The sequence below is a fragment of the Argentina silus genome (assembly GCF_951799395.1).
Source record: "Argentina silus genome assembly, chromosome: 15".
Lineage (NCBI taxonomy): Eukaryota > Metazoa > Chordata > Actinopteri > Argentiniformes > Argentinidae > Argentina > Argentina silus.
This window is the reverse complement of record NC_139669.1, coordinates 5,739,659-5,760,331: the sequence shown is the minus strand read 5'-3', so window position 1 is coordinate 5,760,331 and position 20,673 is coordinate 5,739,659. Positions and strand designations below refer to the sequence as shown.

General features: G+C 44.3%; 3 protein-coding genes across 3 annotated transcripts; all 3 read left to right on the top strand.

Annotated features, from left to right (window-relative positions):
* Positions 1–737: 737 nt before the first annotated feature.
* On the top strand, positions 738–9,521 carry fam193b (family with sequence similarity 193 member B). Its single transcript, XM_083686405.1, has 10 exons — positions 738–1,001; positions 2,182–2,463; positions 3,228–3,414; positions 3,587–3,805; positions 4,084–4,495; positions 4,865–5,048; positions 5,574–5,810; positions 6,049–7,138; positions 7,261–7,339; positions 7,463–9,521. Exons 1-10 carry the CDS (start codon positions 846–848, stop codon positions 7,557–7,559), a joined length of 2,943 nt encoding a protein of 980 aa, XP_083542531.1. The 5' UTR covers positions 738–845; the 3' UTR covers positions 7,560–9,521.
* Positions 9,522–9,811: 290 nt separating this feature from the next.
* ddx41 (DEAD (Asp-Glu-Ala-Asp) box polypeptide 41) lies at positions 9,812–15,353 on the top strand. The gene is made up of 17 exons (XM_083686406.1): positions 9,812–9,948; positions 10,269–10,361; positions 10,619–10,769; positions 10,872–10,946; positions 11,091–11,151; positions 11,355–11,491; positions 11,666–11,738; positions 11,954–12,107; positions 12,364–12,500; positions 12,678–12,840; positions 13,033–13,164; positions 13,383–13,454; positions 13,567–13,663; positions 14,017–14,166; positions 14,289–14,360; positions 14,577–14,687; positions 14,933–15,353. The coding sequence occupies exons 1-17, from the start codon at positions 9,922–9,924 to the stop codon at positions 15,067–15,069; spliced, it is 1,842 nt and encodes a 613-aa protein (XP_083542532.1). The 5' UTR covers positions 9,812–9,921; the 3' UTR covers positions 15,070–15,353.
* Positions 15,354–15,718: 365 nt separating this feature from the next.
* Positions 15,719–19,424, top strand: dok3 (docking protein 3; the record flags this gene model as incomplete). The annotated part of the gene is made up of 6 exons (XM_083685492.1): positions 15,719–15,841; positions 16,390–16,683; positions 17,219–17,309; positions 18,105–18,274; positions 18,540–19,118; positions 19,227–19,424. Exons 1-6 carry the CDS (start codon positions 15,785–15,787, stop codon positions 19,422–19,424), a joined length of 1,389 nt encoding a protein of 462 aa, XP_083541618.1. The 5' UTR covers positions 15,719–15,784.
* Between the last annotated feature and the right edge of the window lie 1,249 nt (positions 19,425–20,673).

Genomic DNA, 20,673 nt, shown 5'->3' with positions numbered 1-20,673 from the left:
TGTCTGTTTTCCAAAGCGACCTCGGTTTGAGCGCGCGTCTTTGACTTTCAAAGTGGTCTTCTGAGTATTCATAGAACACCATGTCTACGTATTATGTAATTTAAAATAAGAATTCCCTGAACCTGAAAAGCCTATTTTTTCCTTAGAATAATCTGAGTAGCTATAGGATTGTGCCTTCAAACGAATAGTAGATCCAGTGTGTAATAATAACGTGCACATATGGAATGGTCTTTTATTGACATTCAATTAGTTTTTTCTTCTACAAAATGTAATATAACATAAAGTAAAGTTATTGCTGAATACGTGGACAACAGAACAATAGATTACCCTTTAGAAATATAATGAATAATTGATTAATATAGTACTGTAGCCTATTATGCACCATCAAATGAATACGATTGCTGCATTTAAGTATGATACATTGCCAAATAATGCAATATGCAATAACTGGAATGCAATTCGATTATAATTGAGTTTGGAAAGTGACATACTGAGGTGCCATAGAATCGCCCGACTAGAGGCACTGATAGAGTCTTCTTCTCACACAACAATTGGTCATATAGAAATATTCATATTGCATGTCAATAAATGCTAAATGTGGAATGTATTTGCCCTCACTCAATATGGTGACAGCAAGCTTCAATGCTTGCATCAGACTGAAGCCATTTTGCCAGTAGTATCTTTGACCTATGAACTCCCGAGTGTGCCAGCCCTCCGCCATATTGACTGTTGTCTTGACTGGAGAAGATAGGGAACATTTGTGATCCTAGAAGATTCGAAACTGTGCTTTTAACCCCTCCAAACTGGTGCAAACTGGGCCAAAGGATATCACAGACACTTTCGTAATGGCAAGGAAGAAAAGCAAGCAACAAGGGGTCGGGCCCAAGGAGCTGGTGCCTGGACAGCAGACCATATCGAAGAACCCCGTCTCTCCCGGCGATGCAGCTGGCGGTGGTGGCGGAGATGCAGGGCTGGATAGACTGGCCACCAGGGCGAATCAGGTAGCTAGCTAGCAAGCAAGCCAAAATAACTAATAAGTTAGCCAGTTAGCTAGCTAGGTAATATACCAATCACAGCAGATATAGCCTGCATTTCTCCTCCTGGATTCCTCGCTCGGGTGTTGAATTGAGAATTTTAGGTATCTTAAAGGGTTGTATCTCTTTTAGTCCGTTTTACAATTTGATCAGGGTGGATAGATTGCTCCAATAAATAAATAATTTAAAACTAACCAGCATTATAAATGTTGCTAATGTTAGCTAGCAAGCAAGGAAGACCCATTCACATCACTAGCTTGCCAACTGGAGAGTCCGCCGTAGCAGATTGACATTGTTGCAGCGCGTCGAAGCCTTACATTTCAGCTAACATTAGCTGACTCGCGTGTTTATTACAAGTTTGCAGACATTTACGCACTTGCACTCAGTGAGTGTATATCCAGCGATTGCTGAAACGTGTTAACTAGCTAGCTGATTGTAAATACTGCTAACGGTGAATCGAAGTGCATGGCTTGCTTTGTTATGATTGCTCTTTTTGCGAGATCAAGGCTGTATTACTGGTGCCCACTTAAAAAAATGTATCAACTAGTATAATGTTTGCACCATAGTTGTTACCTAAACATAAGGCCACACGTGGGTGTCCTTGTAGGTTAGTAGGTTTTTGCGGTCAACTCAGCTAACAGTTGTGATCTGGGCCGCATGAATTCAGTGTCAATTGAGTTAAGTGAAACTGCGTGTCGCAAGATGCTTCCATGGATAACCTTCACCACTCCTTCATAGATGTTTTGATCATGCTGATGATCAGATCTTACGCATTCAATTCTAACTTGTGTTGTACTTAATTAATAACACAGATGTAGCTAGCACTTCCCTCACTTAACATCAACAACATAAGCTTGGGTCCAAGTCTGTTTCTGCTTTTGTCAACTTGTCAAACAACATTGTAGTAGTGTCTTATTTGGTAAGGCAATCGTGTCACATTATCGGAAAGCAGAAACTGACCGGTTTACACTATGCAAACAAGTGTCCAACTGCCCATTACATAGGGTGGAAGTTGGGATGAGGTTATCCTCCCAAAAATTCTACTGTGGAAAACTCATACATGGTGAGATCAATGTCTACCTGCAACGTTATCTTATTGCCTCCATCAGACTAATATTGACCTCTCCCCCCCCCCCCCTCCATTCAGCCTATGCACACCTGCTGCCTCCTGTGCCACCGCGAGTTTAAGGACTGGGGGGCAAGCTCTGTGAACGGGCTCCCCGGGGGTCACGCGGCCAAGCTGGCTGATGCCGTGCCGGCGCTCTCCCAGGCCTTGCTCAGGGAAGTGCCGGGCCGTAAGCTGGCTGACGCCGTGCCCTCGCTGTCCCAGTCTCTGCTGGGAGAGGTGCCCCTGTGGATCTGCCAGAGCTGCCGGAAGAGTGTGGAGGAGGAGGAGGAGAGGCGGAGCGCCCAAGGGCAGCCCACACCGGTGAATATGAGAGGATGGATTTTGTTTTGATTTTGTTTATTTGTTTGTTGTTCTCAGTTAAAGAGCTTTACTTTGCAAGGGCTGACCAAGGCTATATACACTGAGTTTGGTAATGATATACGTTAGTGTTTTAATGTGGATGAATAGCAACAGACACCTTAATCTGAAGGGACCTCCAGTTTATATGTTCAGCAAGAATCAAACCTACAAACCTGAAGTTGCTATTGCCATGCCCCAACAATGGATAAGAAAGTGCTGTTTAGACAGTTATGTTGTGGGTGTTGGCTTTGTGTTGTAGTATACCATCCTGCATGGCAAAAGTACAGTTACACTCCTTCTAAGTAGGTTGACATCTTTAGATATGTCACTTCAAAAGTAGCCTAGATTGTTTTCTGTCAAATCTCGCGTTTGCTTGTGGTTCAGGTGCTGTCTTAAGATAATACATTTGTCATTGGACTTTTACATAAGCACTTTCCATGTGATGCAAATCTTGGAGACTGCAGCCCAGCGTAATGTTAATGAAATGCCAACATCTTTCTCCATGGCCGCTTTGTCCGAGTGCTGTAAATGTTTATACGGGGGAAAAAAATAGGTATTTTACTTTTTTGATCTGTCAATAGTTATTTATCATCATAGCCCACCAACCTTACCCTAAACCTGTGAGTCCCTATTGTTTTTGTGCTGCAGCTGAACAACATCAGTCTCAATCCACCATTTAAAAAGCACTGACATAAGCTAACGTCTCCATGCTGTTTCTGTTTCAGGTACCGTTGTCGCACTCCTCGTCGTGTAAGTCGCAGAGCTGTGGGAACGGTTACCCAGAGCAGAGTTCTGTGGACTGGGATCCCAGCTCCTTCTTATCGGCCCATAAGCTCTCGGGCCTGTGGAATTCAGCCCACACGAATGGAGGGGTCCACTGCAACCATAGTGCTGCCTCACACTCGCAGCAAGGTCAGTCATTGGTCTGCATAAAAAAACAAACTTTTTTTTTTTCTTTTTACAAAGTTGTAAAAAAAAAAGTTGCACAGGTTTGTCGATTCTCCAGAATGATGCCACCGTACCTTGAAATGGAAACAATTGCACAGCCCATTGCTGTCAGTTAAACAGTCGTTTACGTCTCCAGGTGGAACGGGGGGACCAGCCTCTCATGAGAAAAGAGGCTCTCACGAGGCACCTGGGAAATCTGCTAAGACGTCGGGAGCCAAGATGTGTCCCTACAGTCACCCCTCCTCCCAGAACTCCAGTGGGACCTCTCCTGGAAACCCCCTGTCTACCTCCGGCGACCTCTGTAAGACCACACCCAAGCACTTCAAGACCATGTGCCGACGACCAACTCCGCCAGGTAAGATCCTCTCTTTGACGGAAAAGGCTTAACAGAACTCAGGGACAAGTCCTAACTTGAAACGTGTCATCACAATTTCAAGTAATCACAAGTAACCCAGCTGGATCAACCATGTCAGTTTCTGAACCTTAGCGGCGCAAGTTGCAGCACAAACCAGATGTTGGTCTTAAATCAAGATCAGATGTTAAAAAAAGAAAAGAAAAAAGAAAAACAAACCACTTTGGTCCAAAATCACCAACATTTTGGTCACAGTCTTTCTCATTTCCCTCCCTCTCCAGGTGAAGCCTTCCACCCCAGTGATCACCACCAACACTCGGACCTTTCCGTGCCCCCCAACAGTCCCACTGGTCTCTCTTCCCAGCATTCCTCCCTGCTACCCCCCAAGCAGAGCTCTGGACAGCACAGCCATGTCACCTCCTCCTCCAACCCTGGTCTGGCAGCCCACGCTCCCTTCTCCCCGCTGGTACCAAACCTCCATGGGCCCCCGGCCAAGCTCACCTCATCTGGCCCCGACAGCCCCACGGCCCTCCACAAGCCCAGCGCCTGCAAGAACTCCCACATTCCTGCCGTCAATGCACAGCACAGTAAACTGGGTGCCTCCCTCATGGGATGTAACCATCCCTGCAATGGACACAATGGGGGGACTGTGGCCACCTCCAACGTGGGACATCTGACATCAGGGGCCTGCAGGTTAGTGTGGTTCTAGGATGGGGGTTTTTTTCTGTGGAAATGTGACCGAAAAAAAGTAAGAAACATTTACATTTACATTTATGGCATTTAGCGGACGCCTTTATCCAAAGCGACTTACAACAAATACATTTGTTTAAGTAAGTGAATCATCTATCCATCAGTCATTATAAGACAAAGTAATCGATGCACACCACACTGGGGCCATTGGCAGTCGTAATGCCAGAAGCATTTTTTTGTTGTTGTTATTATTAACAGGAGAGAACTTGAGAAACCAAGTTGTATTCTTGATTGGTAGTGTCAAGTCCCCTCACTTAGCGTTGTCTGTCCGTCTGTCCGTCTGTCTGTCTGTCTGTCTGTCTGTCTGTCTAGGGACCAGGCATGTAAAGGGCACAAGCTGGCTAACGGGACGTTGTGTCATCCCCCGTCGGAGCTGGAAGAGGGGGAGGACGAGGACAGCAGCTCTGAGAGGAGCTCCTGTGCCTCTTCCTCCACCAACCAGAAGGATGGGAAGTACTGTGACTGCTGCTACTGCGAATTCTTCGGACACAACGCGGTACGCTGGACTTCATGATGAATTGCATTTATATAGCATAGCATATTATACAGTACCAGTCAAAAGTGTGGACACACCTTGCCAAGAGTGTGTAAAGCTGTCATCAAAGCAAAAGTTGGCTACTTTGAAGAGTCTAAAATATTCGTTATTACTACAGTACCAGTCAAAAGTTTGGACACACCTTCTCATTCAATGGTTTTTCTTTATTTTTTATTATTTTCTACATTGTAGATTAATATTGAAGACATCAAAACTATGAAGGAACACATATGGAATTATGTAGTAAACAAAAAAGTGTTAAACAAACCAGAATATGTTGTAGTATTTTAGATTCTTCAAAGTAGCCACCTTTTGCTTTGATGACAGCTTTGCACACTCGTAGCAAGGTGTGTCCAAACTTTTGACTGGTACTGTAGCAATTTCTACTAGGTCTTTAACAACTGAGCTTTACATTTGGTGGGGCGTAACTCTATGAAAAGCTATGAAAGTCTCAATCTTGGGCTGCTGTGTTTTCTCTTTCCTCAGCCCCCGGCTGCGCCGACGAGCCGTAACTACGCCGAGATCCGAGAGAAGCTACGTTCCCGTCTGACTCGGCGCAAGGAAGAGCTTCCGCAGCGGCAGGACTCGGACCCGGCGGACCCGACGCTGGCCATCGACAACCGGAACGTGGACGAGCTGCTTGACTTCATCAACAGCTCCGAGCCCAAAGCCGTCAACAGCGCCAAAGCCGCCAAACGTGCCCGCCACAAACAGAAGAAGAAGGTAAGGGGAAGATGCCAACATTTTGCCATGCAGGGAATATTCAGCCATTCAGATGTGTGTATTTGTTTGTATAACTGTAAGTAAGAGGAGAGCCAAAACTCCATGTATTCATCATTTATGGCTACGTCAGAATTTTCAGAATTAAGTATTGTCATGTAATGATGAGTTTGTGTCTCTGCTTGTGTCTTGGTATGTCTGTGTGTGTCCTCACGCTCCTGTCTCTCTGTGCCTGGTTTAGGAGAAGGAGAAGGCCCAGATGGACAATGAGGAGGCTGGAGGCAGCGACCCCCCCTCCACCCCTCCAGAGCCTGCAGATGAGCCCAGTCCTGATGGCTCAGAGGCCAGCCGGCTGCTGGAGTGGCCTCAGCTGGAGCTGGAACGAGTCAACAGCTTCCTCACCAGCCGGCTGGAGGAGATCAAGAACACCATCAAGGACTCCATCCGGGCCTCCTTCAGCATGTACGACCTCAACCTGGATGTCAACGATTTCCCTAAGAAGGCCGCCACGCTGGAGGGCAACCACCTGCTGTCCCACCTCAACGGTTCTTCGGACCTGCAGCAGATAGACCTGGATCTGGCCCCTCTCTCGCTGGGAACCTTCAAGAGCCACCTGGACCTGGTGAACGGCCTGGTGAACGACACCACCACCATCTCAACCTCTAATACCACCACCACCACCACAGTGGCGGGGGCGGCTACTGGGCCCAAGGACGTCCAGCGGCTACACTCCACCCCCAGCCTCTCCAAGCTAATCCGGGTTCGCTCCCCAGAGAGATGCCCTTCCACTGGGCCTGAGAGCACCCAGCAAGCCCCAGCCCCGGCCCCTGCGTCAGTGAAGCCCAAAGAGGAGGCCCCGGACCCCAAGAACACTACCACTGCTGGGGCCGGTGTTGCAAAGGGGAGGAAGGGTAAAAAGCAACAGCAAAGGCAGGATCAGCCTCTGTCAGAGCAGAACCCAACCAAACCCACCAAAGCTGCCTCTGGGAACGAATTGCAGAAAACCAATGAGACCAGGGCAGCAGACTTGGGTTGTAACGGTTCTAAGGCTGGGCCTAAACCGCCTCATCAGTCTCAGCATTCAGCAGACAGCCAGAGAACCGGGCCCAAGAAGCCAGAGGACGCCAGGCAAGTCAGGCAGGGCACCAGTGGAGCTGGCAGCGGGGTCTCCAATGCACAGAGGGGGAAAGGCGACGCAGAAGCGCGGGGAGGCCGGTCAGAGCAAGAGTCGGAGGGCAACGGTCACTCTACCGCTCATACGAATGTGCAGCAGCCCAAGGGAAAGAATAAGAAGAACAAGAACAAGGGGGATAAATCCGGCCGTGGAATTGGTTCGTAAACACTTCTCGTTCACGCCTACATTTGTATGTGTTTTGTGTGTGTGTGTATTTTTGTGTCTGTGCGTCAGTGACAGTGCCATTGTGAACCAATTGCCGTGTCTCTCTATCCCCAGATGATGTTTTTCTCCCCAAAGATGTTGATCCAACGGAAATTGCTGACGAGAGTGATCGTGAGGTGGAATACTTCAAAAGGTAGACCTGACACTGACAATGCTTTACGTTGTAAATGGATTATGCTGTCACAACATAACCTGTCATAGCTGATTTGTTGTACTTGCACTCCTAAAATGTGATTTTTCTCTCTCTTTCGACTAGGTTTTGCCTTGACTCTGCTAAACAAACCCGCCAGAAGGTAGCGGTGAACTGGTCCAACTTTAGCCTCAAAAAGGTTCCCTCGAACGCAGCTCAGTAACGGATGGGTGCCGGACTATACAACCCCCAACTTCCCAACATAACTGTGTCCATACACCCCTGATTGGCCTGAGGCCTTCTCTCAATTCCACTTTCCTCCTCTGCCTCACCAAGCCAAGGGACCCTGGTGCAAAACCATTTCCATTCAGAAAGACTGAAATGCTAAGAGCTAACAGCCAGGGATCATTCACAAGGCCAACTCTACCCTTTGCTATCTTTGAAATGTTCACAAAACGAGAGGTGCAAAATGGGACATTTTGAAAACATCTTTGTCAGATCCACTGCATCTGTGTGCTTCATTATGTAGTATGTAAACATTTACCTTAAAATAAAAAGTGTTTTTATTGCAAACGTGGCACATTTTAACATTGTTAAACCTCTGGATTCCCATCGGTTCAATTTGGTGCTCCAAAAGTACTTCTCCATTGCCCATTGATGATAACATTATAGTCCCAACCCAACCCCCCCACCCCCCCACACACACACACAACACTCTCTATGGTTACACACCACAGATTGACCTAAATGGTTTTTCATTGATTTTTAAGTAAGTACAGAAAATACAATGTTAATGTATAGATTTTTTTCAAGAACAGTTACAAAAAATATATATACTGTTGTGGACACCACTGTCATTTGTGGGTTATCATAGCAATCGTAGTGTTCGTATCGACTCAACCGTACTGCATTGATTGTGCCATACAAGACCTTTCAAATCCACGTCCTCACAGGCTGAACTCTGTGCATTGGTGGCTGGTAGCTTTATGTGTGGAGACGTATGGCCCATTCTGACATTTTTACCAATGCAACAAATTGTTTCGGAATCAATGATGAAGGAAGAAATGACAAAAGGTCGATGCCCTTGTACCATGTTTTTGTATGCAATGTTTTTTTTTTTTTTTTTTTAATTGTTTTTTTTTATAAAGATGATCATTTGCAAAGTAATCAATACAACACTAATATAAAATTGATTTAAAAAAAAAAAATGAAAAAAGATATTTATCAAATTACTGTGTTTAACACTTTTAATCGCATAATATCTTACAAGATATGTGATTGAAACCAGATTTTTCCCCCTCGCATGATATTTAAAAAAAAATGAAGTGGCATCTAAAAAAATATATAACATCAGTGTTTTTCCAGACATTGGGCAAAGCTCTACATTGGGCGTCAGTCACCACATCTATCTTGCTTCAAAGTTAATCTCCTGTAGGTGTTCTAATTGAGCTAATATCTCCCCCCATGGTGGTCTTTGATATAGTTCCATGTTCACAACACTGTCTCTGTTAGCAGTGCAGTAGTAGGCATTTTACGACTTCAGTACAGTTATACCACTGTCTGCTGCATGACAGCTTCAATCTGTTGTTTTGACCAATACGTTCCAGCTGTTGCACAGATCCCACAATGAGGCATGGCATCCTTCTCAAGTTGGACCTTTCCAAAATATTGCTTCTTCCTGATTATTTCAATGTTTGTACATAAGAAATCTTTAGTGATTTTAGGGTATTTTCAACGTCTGTCATTACTTGTTTCTCTGGGGGCTGCGTGAGGTTTACAACATTCACAGTACTTAGAAGCAGCCTCCTCCTCCTCAGCTCACACCATATCTACATTGTCAAACCTTGATTATCCCCCTCTGATGAGAACATAGAGTTAAAATAATGTTGGGAAGTGAGGCTTTGATTTTAAGTTAGCTAAATATGTTTAAAGGCTTTCAGCAAGATGGGTTGTTTTTTCCCCCTGATTATCTGTTCTGAGATTTTGTTTTCATATCCATCTCTGATGCTATCCAGGTTATATTCAACTAGAGGACATTATCTTACATGTTTGGAATGTAGATTTATACTATACCATAAATGGCCAAGTGTATGTTGGCCTTTCCGTTTTTTTTATTATTCACTTTTGATACTGTGAAAATCTTTCGTTCAGAAAGATTAAAACATGACAGTTTTGACAAAATAAAGTGTGGTGTTTGTTTTCTAATCTAAGTGTTTTTAGTGTTCTAGGGTCTCATATATGCATATCTACCATTTTATGAAAATAACTGTCAGAAGTATGAAATGCTCATAATGTATTTTTCCATGTACTGTTCCGTTCCAAGGTCACGTCAAGCCATACTGTTGTCTCGAACACCAGACCTCTCATAGTACCAAACTGTCTGAAGTTTTGGAAAACGCCGTTCAATCAACAATTGTGTCCTTCCCAGGTTACCGTACAGAAACAAACATCAGTGTAGCTTGTGTTTTCTCAGAGTGGCGGAGACTGAACAACGTGGGGGTAATTTTCCATGTGTTTGGGCAATAAACTGGGTCAAAACAGGAGCTAAGAATCTACAGTAAGACCGCACAGTACAATACATTAAAATGGAAGCAGAAAACCGACCCAAGAAGGTACGTAATTGAACAATGGATAGCACAGCTATGGTAGCTAGCAACACAGCTACCTAGCTCTATGATTCGAGCTGTTCTCGCAGCTTCAACGTAGCTTCAGCAATTTAGCTTTTTAGCGTTTAACAACATCGTATTAATAATAATGATAATAATAATACAACGTTTGCATAAATTGACTTCGTTCGCTGCATAGGTGAGTACGCGTTAGCCACACGGCGTAATATATGTGATCCGCCATTGTGTAGGCTAAATACTCAGGTCAACGTTAGCTACTTAACTAATAGCTATTTCTAGTAGTATTAACAAATATTTTTCGACAGAGACCTTCTGGCGAGAAGTCAGCCTCGGAGGGATCCGGTGAAGATGATGACTATGTTCCATACGTGCCTGTCAAAATCAGAAAGCATCAAACGGTAGGCTTAAACGTTGATTAATGTCCTGTGTGTTTACAACTGGATAGCATACTATATGTTTATATTAATTATTTGTCTGAACAGTCATATTACTCTCAGTATACGTTTATAGTTGGCTTATATCTGTCTCGCTTTGTGTACTTGGATACCTGTGTTACTAGGAGACCGATAAGGATTGGTTCTTATGAATGGGCATCTGCAGAAGTAGTTCTAAGTTTTACTCATTATAATCTGTTTATTATAATTACCTCCTACAGCTACAGAAGATGCTGCGCCTGAGAGGGAAGGTGGTGGAGGAGGATTTGAAGGACGGTGCAGGGGAGCAGAGGGATGAAGAGGAGGGACTTGGTCCACGCTCTAACGTCAGTCTCTTGGACCAGCACCAAGTCCTCAAGGAAAAAGCAGAAGGTATCCCTTCTTGGATTTGGATGGATATGAACAGTTGAATTTCTTCGAACGCCACTCTGCTTAGATCTTGAATGTTACATTCTGTGTTTTTTTTGCTCACAGCCCGCAAGGAGTCTGCCAAGGAAAAGCAGCTGAAAGAAGAGGAGAAGATTTTGGAGAGTGTTGCTGAAGGCAGAGGTAAGCCTGCTCTGTCACAACCAAAGGTCCAGTCATTATTGGCTTCCTGGTGCTGACAACAAGACCATATTTGGAGGTTTGATATCCGTGTAGGCCACATACAATGAGTAAATACTAACAGATGATAACTCTGTTCTATTTTAGCTCTAATGTCGGTGAAGGAAATGGCCAAAGGTATCATATATGACGATCCAATCAAAACAAGGTGAGTGCACCGTTTCTGCATTCTTGTGGGTAAAGAAGAAGAAGAAGACAACTGTTTATTTGGCGATGCAATCAATTCTCATCAATTGTAGGAATGTGATACGTGTACCACCCCCCTCTGGGCTCTGGGCACAGGCTAAGTTATGTAGAGAAATATGCCTTTAACTATTCCCACCTCTCACACAACCTGGACCTCCTCTGCAGCTGGCTGGCTCCCCGCTACATCCTGAGCATGGCCCCTGCCAGACACGAGCGTGTCAGGAAAAAGTTTCATATCCTTGTGGATGGAGATGGCATTCCACCACCCATCAAGAGTTTCAGGGAGATGAAGTTTCCACAAGGTGAGAGACACCAATATGACATCACTTGTTCTGTTTTTTCTCTGCCGACTTGTTCTAAATGTCACAATACACGCTCCGTTTAAATTATAAAATGATCTTAGATTATTTATTTTGTAGTATAGTCATGTATAGCCAAGTTGTTCATGCCTCAAACTTCTTTCCCTGTGTTTGCAGCAATACTGAAAGGTTTGAAAAAGAAGGGAATCGTTCACCCGACACCTATTCAAGTCCAAGGAATCCCAACCATGTAAGTACACACCACCACCCCTATTGCTAGTGAGCCATGTTTTAATTGAACACATAAGGAAGCAATGTTATTTTCTTGAACTAATACACTGTATAGTCACATTATTATGTTGGTAGAGGACAATATTAATGCTGGACATGTTTACTTTCTGTTGTTGATTGCTCTAAATGTCTGGGGGTTTTCGTTACTGTCTCTCAATGTCCCTCCACCTGTAGTCTTTCAGGGCGAGACATGATTGGCATTGCCTTCACTGGTTCAGGAAAGACCCTGGTCTTCACACTCCCCCTCATCATGTTCTCCCTGGAGCAGGAGAAGAGGCTGCCTTTCTGTAAGAGAGAGGGACCCTACGGACTCATCATTTGTCCATCAGTAAGTCACACAGTGGTCCTCTGCAGAGGGCAGAGCATGGCGCTAACAACGCTTAAGTTGTGGGTTCGATTCCCACTGGGACCATATATACTGACAAATGTATGCACTCACTGCAATGTAAGTCACTTTGGATAAGAGCGTCAGCTAAATGGCACATAATAATGATAGTAATATAATAACACAGTTTTCACTGTTATCGTTTTTGATGAAAACATCTTGAGTGGCAGTGGTTTACCCCTTAACCTCCCTTCCTCAGAGAGAGTTGGCGAGGCAGACACACAGTATCATAGAGTACTACGGTAAGCTGCTAGAAGAGGAGGGGGCTCCCCAGTTGCGCAGTGCCCTCTGTATAGGGGGCATGTCTGTCAAGGACCAAATGGAGGTGGTCAAAAAGTAAGTCTCAGCAGAAGATCAGTGTCAATTGTGGAAGCAAATATTTCATGTTCATGTACAGTTTTTACATGTTATTCTCATTAAGACTATGTTCCTGGTCAATCCATAGTAGTCAATTAACAGATAATTAAAGATAGTATATAGACATGTCCTGATCATCTGTTACCCTGGTTGTAGTGGTGTCCACATGATGGTGGCTACCCCAGGCAGACTCATGGACCTCCTGCAGAAGAAGATGATCAGTCTGGATATCTGTCGCTACCTGGCCCTGGACGAGGCTGACAGGATGATTGACATGGGCTTTGAGGAGGACATCAGGACCATCTTCTCCTACTTCAAGGTAAGGAGCCTGTATTCAGATATGGGAAAACAGGAACACTGTTTTCTGCGTCTGTGTGATCCCATAGAAATTAATAAGTAGCAAATGTTTCTGATTTTCATAGCTCACCATTGATCACCAGACAAGTAGATATGTTTCCTCGGACTGAACAGAAGGGGAATGGTTATCACAACAGTTCTGTCTTTCTTCCAGGGCCAGAGGCAAACCCTGCTCTTCAGTGCCACTATGCCTAAAAAGATCCAGAACTTTGCTAAGAGTGCCCTGGTTAAGCCCATCACCATTAACGTGGGCAGGGCTGGTGCTGCCAGCTTGGACGTCATTCAGGTAAAGAGAACTCGTCCAAGAAAGCACTCTTGAAACACCTGTTGGAGACACGGTACATTTCTATCACAGTCGTACAGTTGCTCTGTCAGGCACTTTCGCTGGGATTGCAATTGTACGGCCACCTACATGGTCTAGGTTTCATCAAACAGTAGGCCCCACCCATAGTTGAAACAAAAGATTTGTTAACGGTGCCGTTGTGTCTTCTTTGTCTTGTTTAGGAAGTGGAGTATGTAAAGGAAGAGGCTAAGATGGTGTACCTGCTGGAGTGCCTCCAGAAGACCCCACCCCCGGTTAGTACTTTGTGATTTCTCTTTCCCATGTTACATGTGGCGTGTTTGTGTTTAAGTGCATACTCTGATCACATGCATGACCCCCTTGTCCCCCTTGGTGTGTCCAATCCAGGTGTTGATGTTTGCTGAGAAGAAAGCAGACGTAGATGCCATTCATGAGTATCTCCTGCTGAAAGGAGTGGAAGCTGTGGCTATCCACGGTGGGAAAGGTAAGAGGAATGTCAGTTTTAGGTCAGCTCGTGGAGATCTGAAAGATTTATGCGAAATACATAACAGCTCCTCCTGGCTCTCAAAGAACATACAAGAAAGTTCTGTTCCATAATATTCTCCCATTTCTGCAATGCCTTCCCAACTCCACTAGGTGGCAGATTCCCCTCACACTTGCCACTCTTCCCATAGTTTCTCACGTCTAATTCAGATGAGACTGAAATGTATGGGAATGGTGATCTACGCATTTGTGTTCACTTGTTAATTATAGATTTGATTATGGAGCACATTTGCTTATCTTCGTCTGACACAAACGTCTTTAATGATGATGTTATGTCCTTGTCGGTGATTCCAGACCAGGAAGAGAGAACCAAAGCCATTGAAGCGTTTAAAGAAGGGAAAAAAGATGTCCTAGTGGCCACAGACGTTGCCTCCAAGGGTCTGGATTTCCCTGCTATCCAACACGTTGTGAATTATGACATGCCAGAGGAGATCGAGAACTATGGTAAGAGTACATCTCTAGTCCACATGCACGCTACCCCTAAACCGTGACTTTTTCGGTTTCACTCTCTAGTTGGACACAACCATTGACTTGTTGAAAATATACTTGTGTTTTCTTTTTTTCAGTCCACAGAATTGGAAGAACAGGTCGATCGGGTAAGACTGGAATCGCCACCACCTTCATCAACAAAGGCTGCGGTAAGAAAGCAGAAACAGAAACCGCACTGAGAAATAACCAGGAAGTGTGCCGCAAGATTTTCATAAACTAAACTATCAAGTCAATATTTGAATGTTTCCCCATTGCTTGAGTCGTCATGCCCGTAACTGTCTGAGAACGGGTTTTTCCCTACTATCACTGCACTGAGGCTTTGGTACCTCTTGTCTAAACACTTTGTGTTTGTTTTTCCTTCACAGATGAGTCAGTGCTGATGGATCTGAAAGCCCTACTGCTTGAGGCCAAGCAGAAGGTTCCCCCTGTCCTCCAGGTGCTCCAGACAGAAGATGAGACCATGCTGGACATTGGAGGCAAGAGCTTCTTATCTCTACTGTGCTTGCGCTTACACTCTTTCTATCTCTGCTCTCTCACTTCCCACTCTTTCCGTTGTGAAATTGATGTATGTGCCCAATTCCCCTTTTTTATTTCAGACATTAGAGAACTAAGTTTCACTTTGCCCTCCCATAGTATTGGTTTATTACTCTAACTGTAAGGTCAGATGTCGGACAAGACTTGGTTTCTGTCTAACATACCTGATTTGCTTATGCTTCCGCAGGGGAAAGAGGCTGTACGTTCTGTGGTGGTTTGGGCCATCGTATTACTGACTGTCCCAAACTGGAGGCCATGCAGACCAAGCAGGTCACCAACATCGGACGCAAGGACTACCTGGCTCACAGCTCTATGGACTTCTAAGCGTTCCGCTTGAGATGCATCCTCAAAAACCTTGTACCGTCATTTCAAACATGTTGAATAATGGAAGTTGTGTATTTTTACCGCTGCCCAACAGTGACAGGGCTGTAGAGAAAAGACAAAGGCAAAGACAAAGGTTTAGTGGGTTAGGGTTTCTGCCACTATTTTTGTACAACCCCTGAATTTCTCATGCCTCCTATGAGAGATATATATGCTGTTTTTGTAATTAAAAAAATTATAATATCTTGACAATAATTAATTGTAAATAAAACCAAAATGACCACCTGTATCTGTTTTGTTCTTTACTGTGACATCACCACTTCACAAGGAGTGGAAAGACTTTGTAACTTCTGAGGAAACCTTGGTGTTGCAATAAGAGAACATGGCAAAAGAGAAGTGTCTCTTCTGTGAACGAAGTGAAAGGTATGATAAGCTTTTGGGTTGTGTCGAAAGAAAGGTTAATCTCAGTACACTACTGAAATACTGGGTGTAACTTCAGCTGTGCATTGTTCTACTGATATTTAGTTGAGCTTAAGTGTTTTTCATTTCATTATTCTTTTTTTAGAACATGCAAATCTGATGGTTAATGATGAGGGGTAACTGAAACTACCAGTGTTCTCAGTCAGCTGAAGCTTCAGTTGGGCTTTGATCACAGGGTAGCTGCTGTAGTGATTAGACACTAGACTTAAGGAAGTGGTGTGTATTCTAACACAAAACCATGGAGGTTGTTTTCAAAGAGGGATTGCTGTATCTACAAGGAGTCAAGTTTGGAAAGGTGAGTGTTTGCAAAGATACCACATATTTGAAGGACTTGATTTGAATACAGGATGTGATTGTTCTCATTCTGCTAAGTACACATAAACCTTCACTTCAAATAATGAATGGTGAGAAGAGCTAGTATTGCATATTTGTGTTTCTTTATGAAAAGTCATTGCACTTTTCACGGGACTTCTTGGTATATACTGCATGTCCAGGGTTTGAAATGTGGGATTTCCATGTTAGAATTGCAGACATCACAAAGTGACAAATCAACAGATCTATAAATCAACAGTATGCTTCTGAGGTCCTTGTTTCCAAGCTTGCTCTCGTTTAGTCTATTTTGTGCGCTGGTCTGTATACCTTAGGACAACCAGTGAGGTAGTGGAGGATAAACCCTTCTCACCAAAATGAAAAGGTGGGTAGACTCAGTTAACCAACCACTACATCACTTGTCCTCCCCAAGGAAGGTTGTTTTAGCTAAGTGGTCCAACACTGGAATATGCCCCATCAACAACAATGACACGATTTAACACCTTATTCCCCTTGGAACTTCGCCCACTGCAGAAATCATGGAGAAGAACCTGGATCGTGCTCTTCCAGCCTAGCCAGTCAGGGATTGGCCGGGTGGAACTGTTTGACGTGCGTGACAATAGCTCCCTGCAGACGAAGCCCCCCCAGCATAGGAAGGCAGAGAGGAGGGTGATCCGTCTGTGTGACTGCCTCAGCATCGTCCCAGCCACAGTGAGCTGCCCCCCAGAGTGCACTGCCTTCTCCCTGAACACCATCCGACGTACTTATACGATAGCCTCCGAGGCCTGCAGCGAGTGGGTGTCTGCCCTCTGCCTGATCACATTCCAGGTACCAAGAACCAGTCTGAGCCCCTGGTTGTGCAGAGGAAATGTTCCACATGATTAACATTCTGGCCTATGGTTTAACGTAACGTTATCTTACACATCTGACGCTTTAATGAGTTAATTCAGCTGGCAATCTTGTCCATGTCATCTTTTAGTGAGTGTGTTAAGCATACTCCACAAGTTAAACTAAAAACATAATTGGGGTACAACAGTTACATTCCTGTTTATTGCTGTGAGCTTCCCTTTTTATCACCATCTTATATTGAAGATAAGAAAGCCCTAACTGTGCATAAGATAACACTAGTGGAGTCTTGTGTTTGTTCCCCCGGTAGCTGCACCAACCGATTGGTGACAATGAGGAAGTCAAAGTCATGATTGTAACCTGATCACTGTCTCACTTCTCCAACCCTTAAGGCTTGCACAAGATCCCCTCTGGCTGTGTTTCTACAATACTAGTGTTCATGTCATAAAACGGTGATAACCAAGATGCTCAACATAATACAATGTTTGCAATACTCTTACTGCCACTGTGTTCACAGAAGGATCTGGGAGTCCCAGATATGAGAGTCTCACAGAGGAGTGAGGAGATGCCCATGAGGGACAATCAACTCTACTCAGTCTGGAAAACAGGTAGACATCCAGTAGAATGGAAGTATCTTACCATGCAATCAACTCCCAAACAGAATCTCTTATCCTGGTGATCATATCCTGTGCATGACTGCGTCAGTACAGTGTATATGTGTATGTGTGTGTGTGTTTGTGTCCACATCAGTTCTTTTGAAACAGGATATGCCCCAATAGGAAGGAGGATTTAAGAGAAACATTTCCTTCTTCTTTAAAAGAAGGAAACTTTTATGTTATGTAAATGTTTACATTATGCTATGCAAATGTTCTGTTTGGAGAGAATGGATGGGGACATGTTATGTCCAGAGCTTTAATCGAACTGGCATCAAGCAGAAACTCTCAGCAACTGCAGGCAGCAGATCTTGCTACTGCAGGCACTCACACAGGCAAAAAAAAAAAAAAAAAAAGTATGAGCGTCAGCAAGCTCTGGCTTATCCAAATTTGTTTCATTTAAAGGTGTTTTGCTTACTGTCGCTCTGTTTCCACCTCACCAACACTCCTGACAACCTAGCACTGGAGAGAGAGCTCATGAAAGAATGGCTTAATGCAAATCATTTGAGTCCTTGTAGCATATGTTAATCTATCTGATATCCTTTTCCTCAAAGCCCTATTGACTACTCAGCATATTGAGGCTTTGGCTGCGTAAATGTCAATTGTGGGACCTAATCCTGGCTTGAGATGCAGCATGCAACTCAGACTTTTGCTCAAATCTGCTATTGATATCCATACGATTGATTTATGAGTTCAGGGCCAAAATCTCGAGGAAGGATTCAGCCTACCTTGTTGCCCTCCTCCTTCTAGGCCAGTACCAGGTCACAGTCCAGACAACAGAGGCATCAAGGAGGTGTTACCTAGCAGGGGACTACCTGCTCTCCCCTGACAGACTGGCCATCCTGCTGTTGGACCACCACACTGCAAACATCATCTACCAATGGCCCTACCAGCTTTTACGCAGATTTGGCCAGGTCAAGGTAAAAAGTGATGCTATTTTCACTAACAAGTTTGAAACCATCCATCAGTGGGTTATAGTAAATTGTTGAGAAAGTTTAATCAATTTACACCATGTGATGTTATTATATTATGATAAATTACAATGGATGTCAGTTCAAACTCTGAGTTGCAGATTGAATTTACTTTTGTTGGATACATACACCACACAATTCTAAAAACACCAAAATATACAACAGCATGGTCTTGTCTAATGTTGCTTGTTATAATCCTTGTGTGTATTCACAGGGGGGGTTCACCATTGAGGCGGGCCGTCGCTGTCCCTCAGGGGAAGGCCATTTCACCTTCCTCTCCAAACATGCCCCCCAGATCTACAGAGCCATTGAGGAAGCCATCGACCAACAGAAGTCCCTGGAGCTGGATACAAAGGCCTCCCCACAGCTTCCCAACCCATCCCCCAAACCAACAGCCTTCGACAGACACAGAAGCGACATTTGCCCCCTGACTGATTCTCTTGTCAGGCCCGCTGTCTCTCCACAACACATCAGACAAATTTCACTATCCAACACTGACCCTGAGTTTGACGGTGATCTTTATGCCACCATAGAGGACCACAGGCCTAGATTGAACCGCTCCCCAGCACCACTCAGGATGCAGAAAAGTCTGCCCACCTATAGCCTGGAGGGGGAGGAGGAAGGGGAGGGGGAGGGGGAGGAGAGGTGTCAGTCCCTGGAGGCCATCAACCTGGATGATGTGAAGGAGCATCATTATCACAACCTGAAGAGGTGGATGTGGGCGAAGGTAGAGGGTAAAGCGGAGGATGAGACTGAGAAGGAGTACTCCAGCTCAGAGTGCATCTATGCTTTAGTGAGCAAGCCCCAGCCCCTGTCCCCACCCCAGCCCCAGTCCCAGCCTCATCCCCAACCCCAGTCCCAGCCCCAGTCTCAGTCCCTGTATGTCAATATGCCACCACAGCTCCAGACCCAGCCACAGGGGGTAGAGGAGACAGAGACAGGGGGGGAGGCCAGACATTACTCCCCCACTGTAACCCCCACTGGCCTCCATGTCAACTTTAAACAGAAGCTGTCAGATCTTCTCTGTAAAGACCTGGCAAAGCTCCAGCCACCCCTGCCCTCAGGGGGCGGTGACTCCCCTACCTTCTATCGCTGTTAGAGGCAGGGATGGAGGGATGACTGGTTGCTGAAGTGTATAGAAAATGTAAAACTTTGTCAAAATGTGTAACTATATGACATTGTGTGAATATGGAAGTTGTATTGTATGTAACCATAAATATCAATTTACAGATTTGTATGTACCACGTTATATTCAAAAATCTGGGATTACATTAATATGTAAATTGCATATTAATTGAATTGATTGACATTTATTACTGTAGAGAATTCAGTTAAGTTAACAGGCTCTCTTGTTTATATCAAGAGAGAATTCATTATTAGAAGAGAAGTGTTTTGTAATGTTTGACAGTGAAAAGAAGAAAAACAGACTGTGAACATTTGTATCTAAAACCAGCTTTATTTATTGCATCAAATACTATCATTGTAAGTAAAATAACTATGCATAAATATCAAAATAGGTTTTGTTTATTTTTAAATAAGATATCAATGCAGTCAGTGAAAAGGAAACAATCCAAAAGTCCAAGCCATACATTATCTAGTAAATAAAGTGCAATGGAAGGGCTAGGATAATTAATTACAGGCTAGGATAATTAATTATTTATTCCTTATAAATAATAACATAACAGAATATGAAACTGCTTTTTCTGTTCATGCGGCAATGTCAACATCTGTAAATAAATATGGCGTAATAAAACAGTGTTGTACGTGTCCATGACTGTCTCATTCTAAATCACAACATGTCATAGTATCAAGATGGGCTACAAGCGCTCATGTGCCTATTTGGTGTCCCTCGTGTCTTCTAAAACACAGACAGTTGACAGTAAACGTTTCAGGTCAGGAAAGTCAGGAAGGAAGTCAGGAAAAACCCATTTAGATCCCACAAACACGTTTTCAGCAAGAGTTTATGTTGTGGTCCAACCTAGAACTATCTAGTGTCTACCATTCTGACAGTCCTCGAAGTCACTATAATGCGAGGATTCTCCATCACTGCCGTTTGATGAGGATCGTGTATTAGCTGATCCCAAGTCAGATTTAGGAGCAGTCAGAATGATGAGGTGACCAACGTTAGCAGTTGTGTCACACTGCTCTTCAACCAGCCTCGTCTGGGGTTGCGGGGAGTCCATGGCGTAATTAATAGCTCCACTCACAGTGGTCTCTGGCGAAAAGGGATGAATCGAATTCCTTCTGGCGGGGTTATCAGGCGAAGCGCATCCATCGAGTGAACCTGTGCACTCCTGCGGCACCACACCATCAAGAAGCTCGGAGAGTTCATTGATGTATATCTGTGC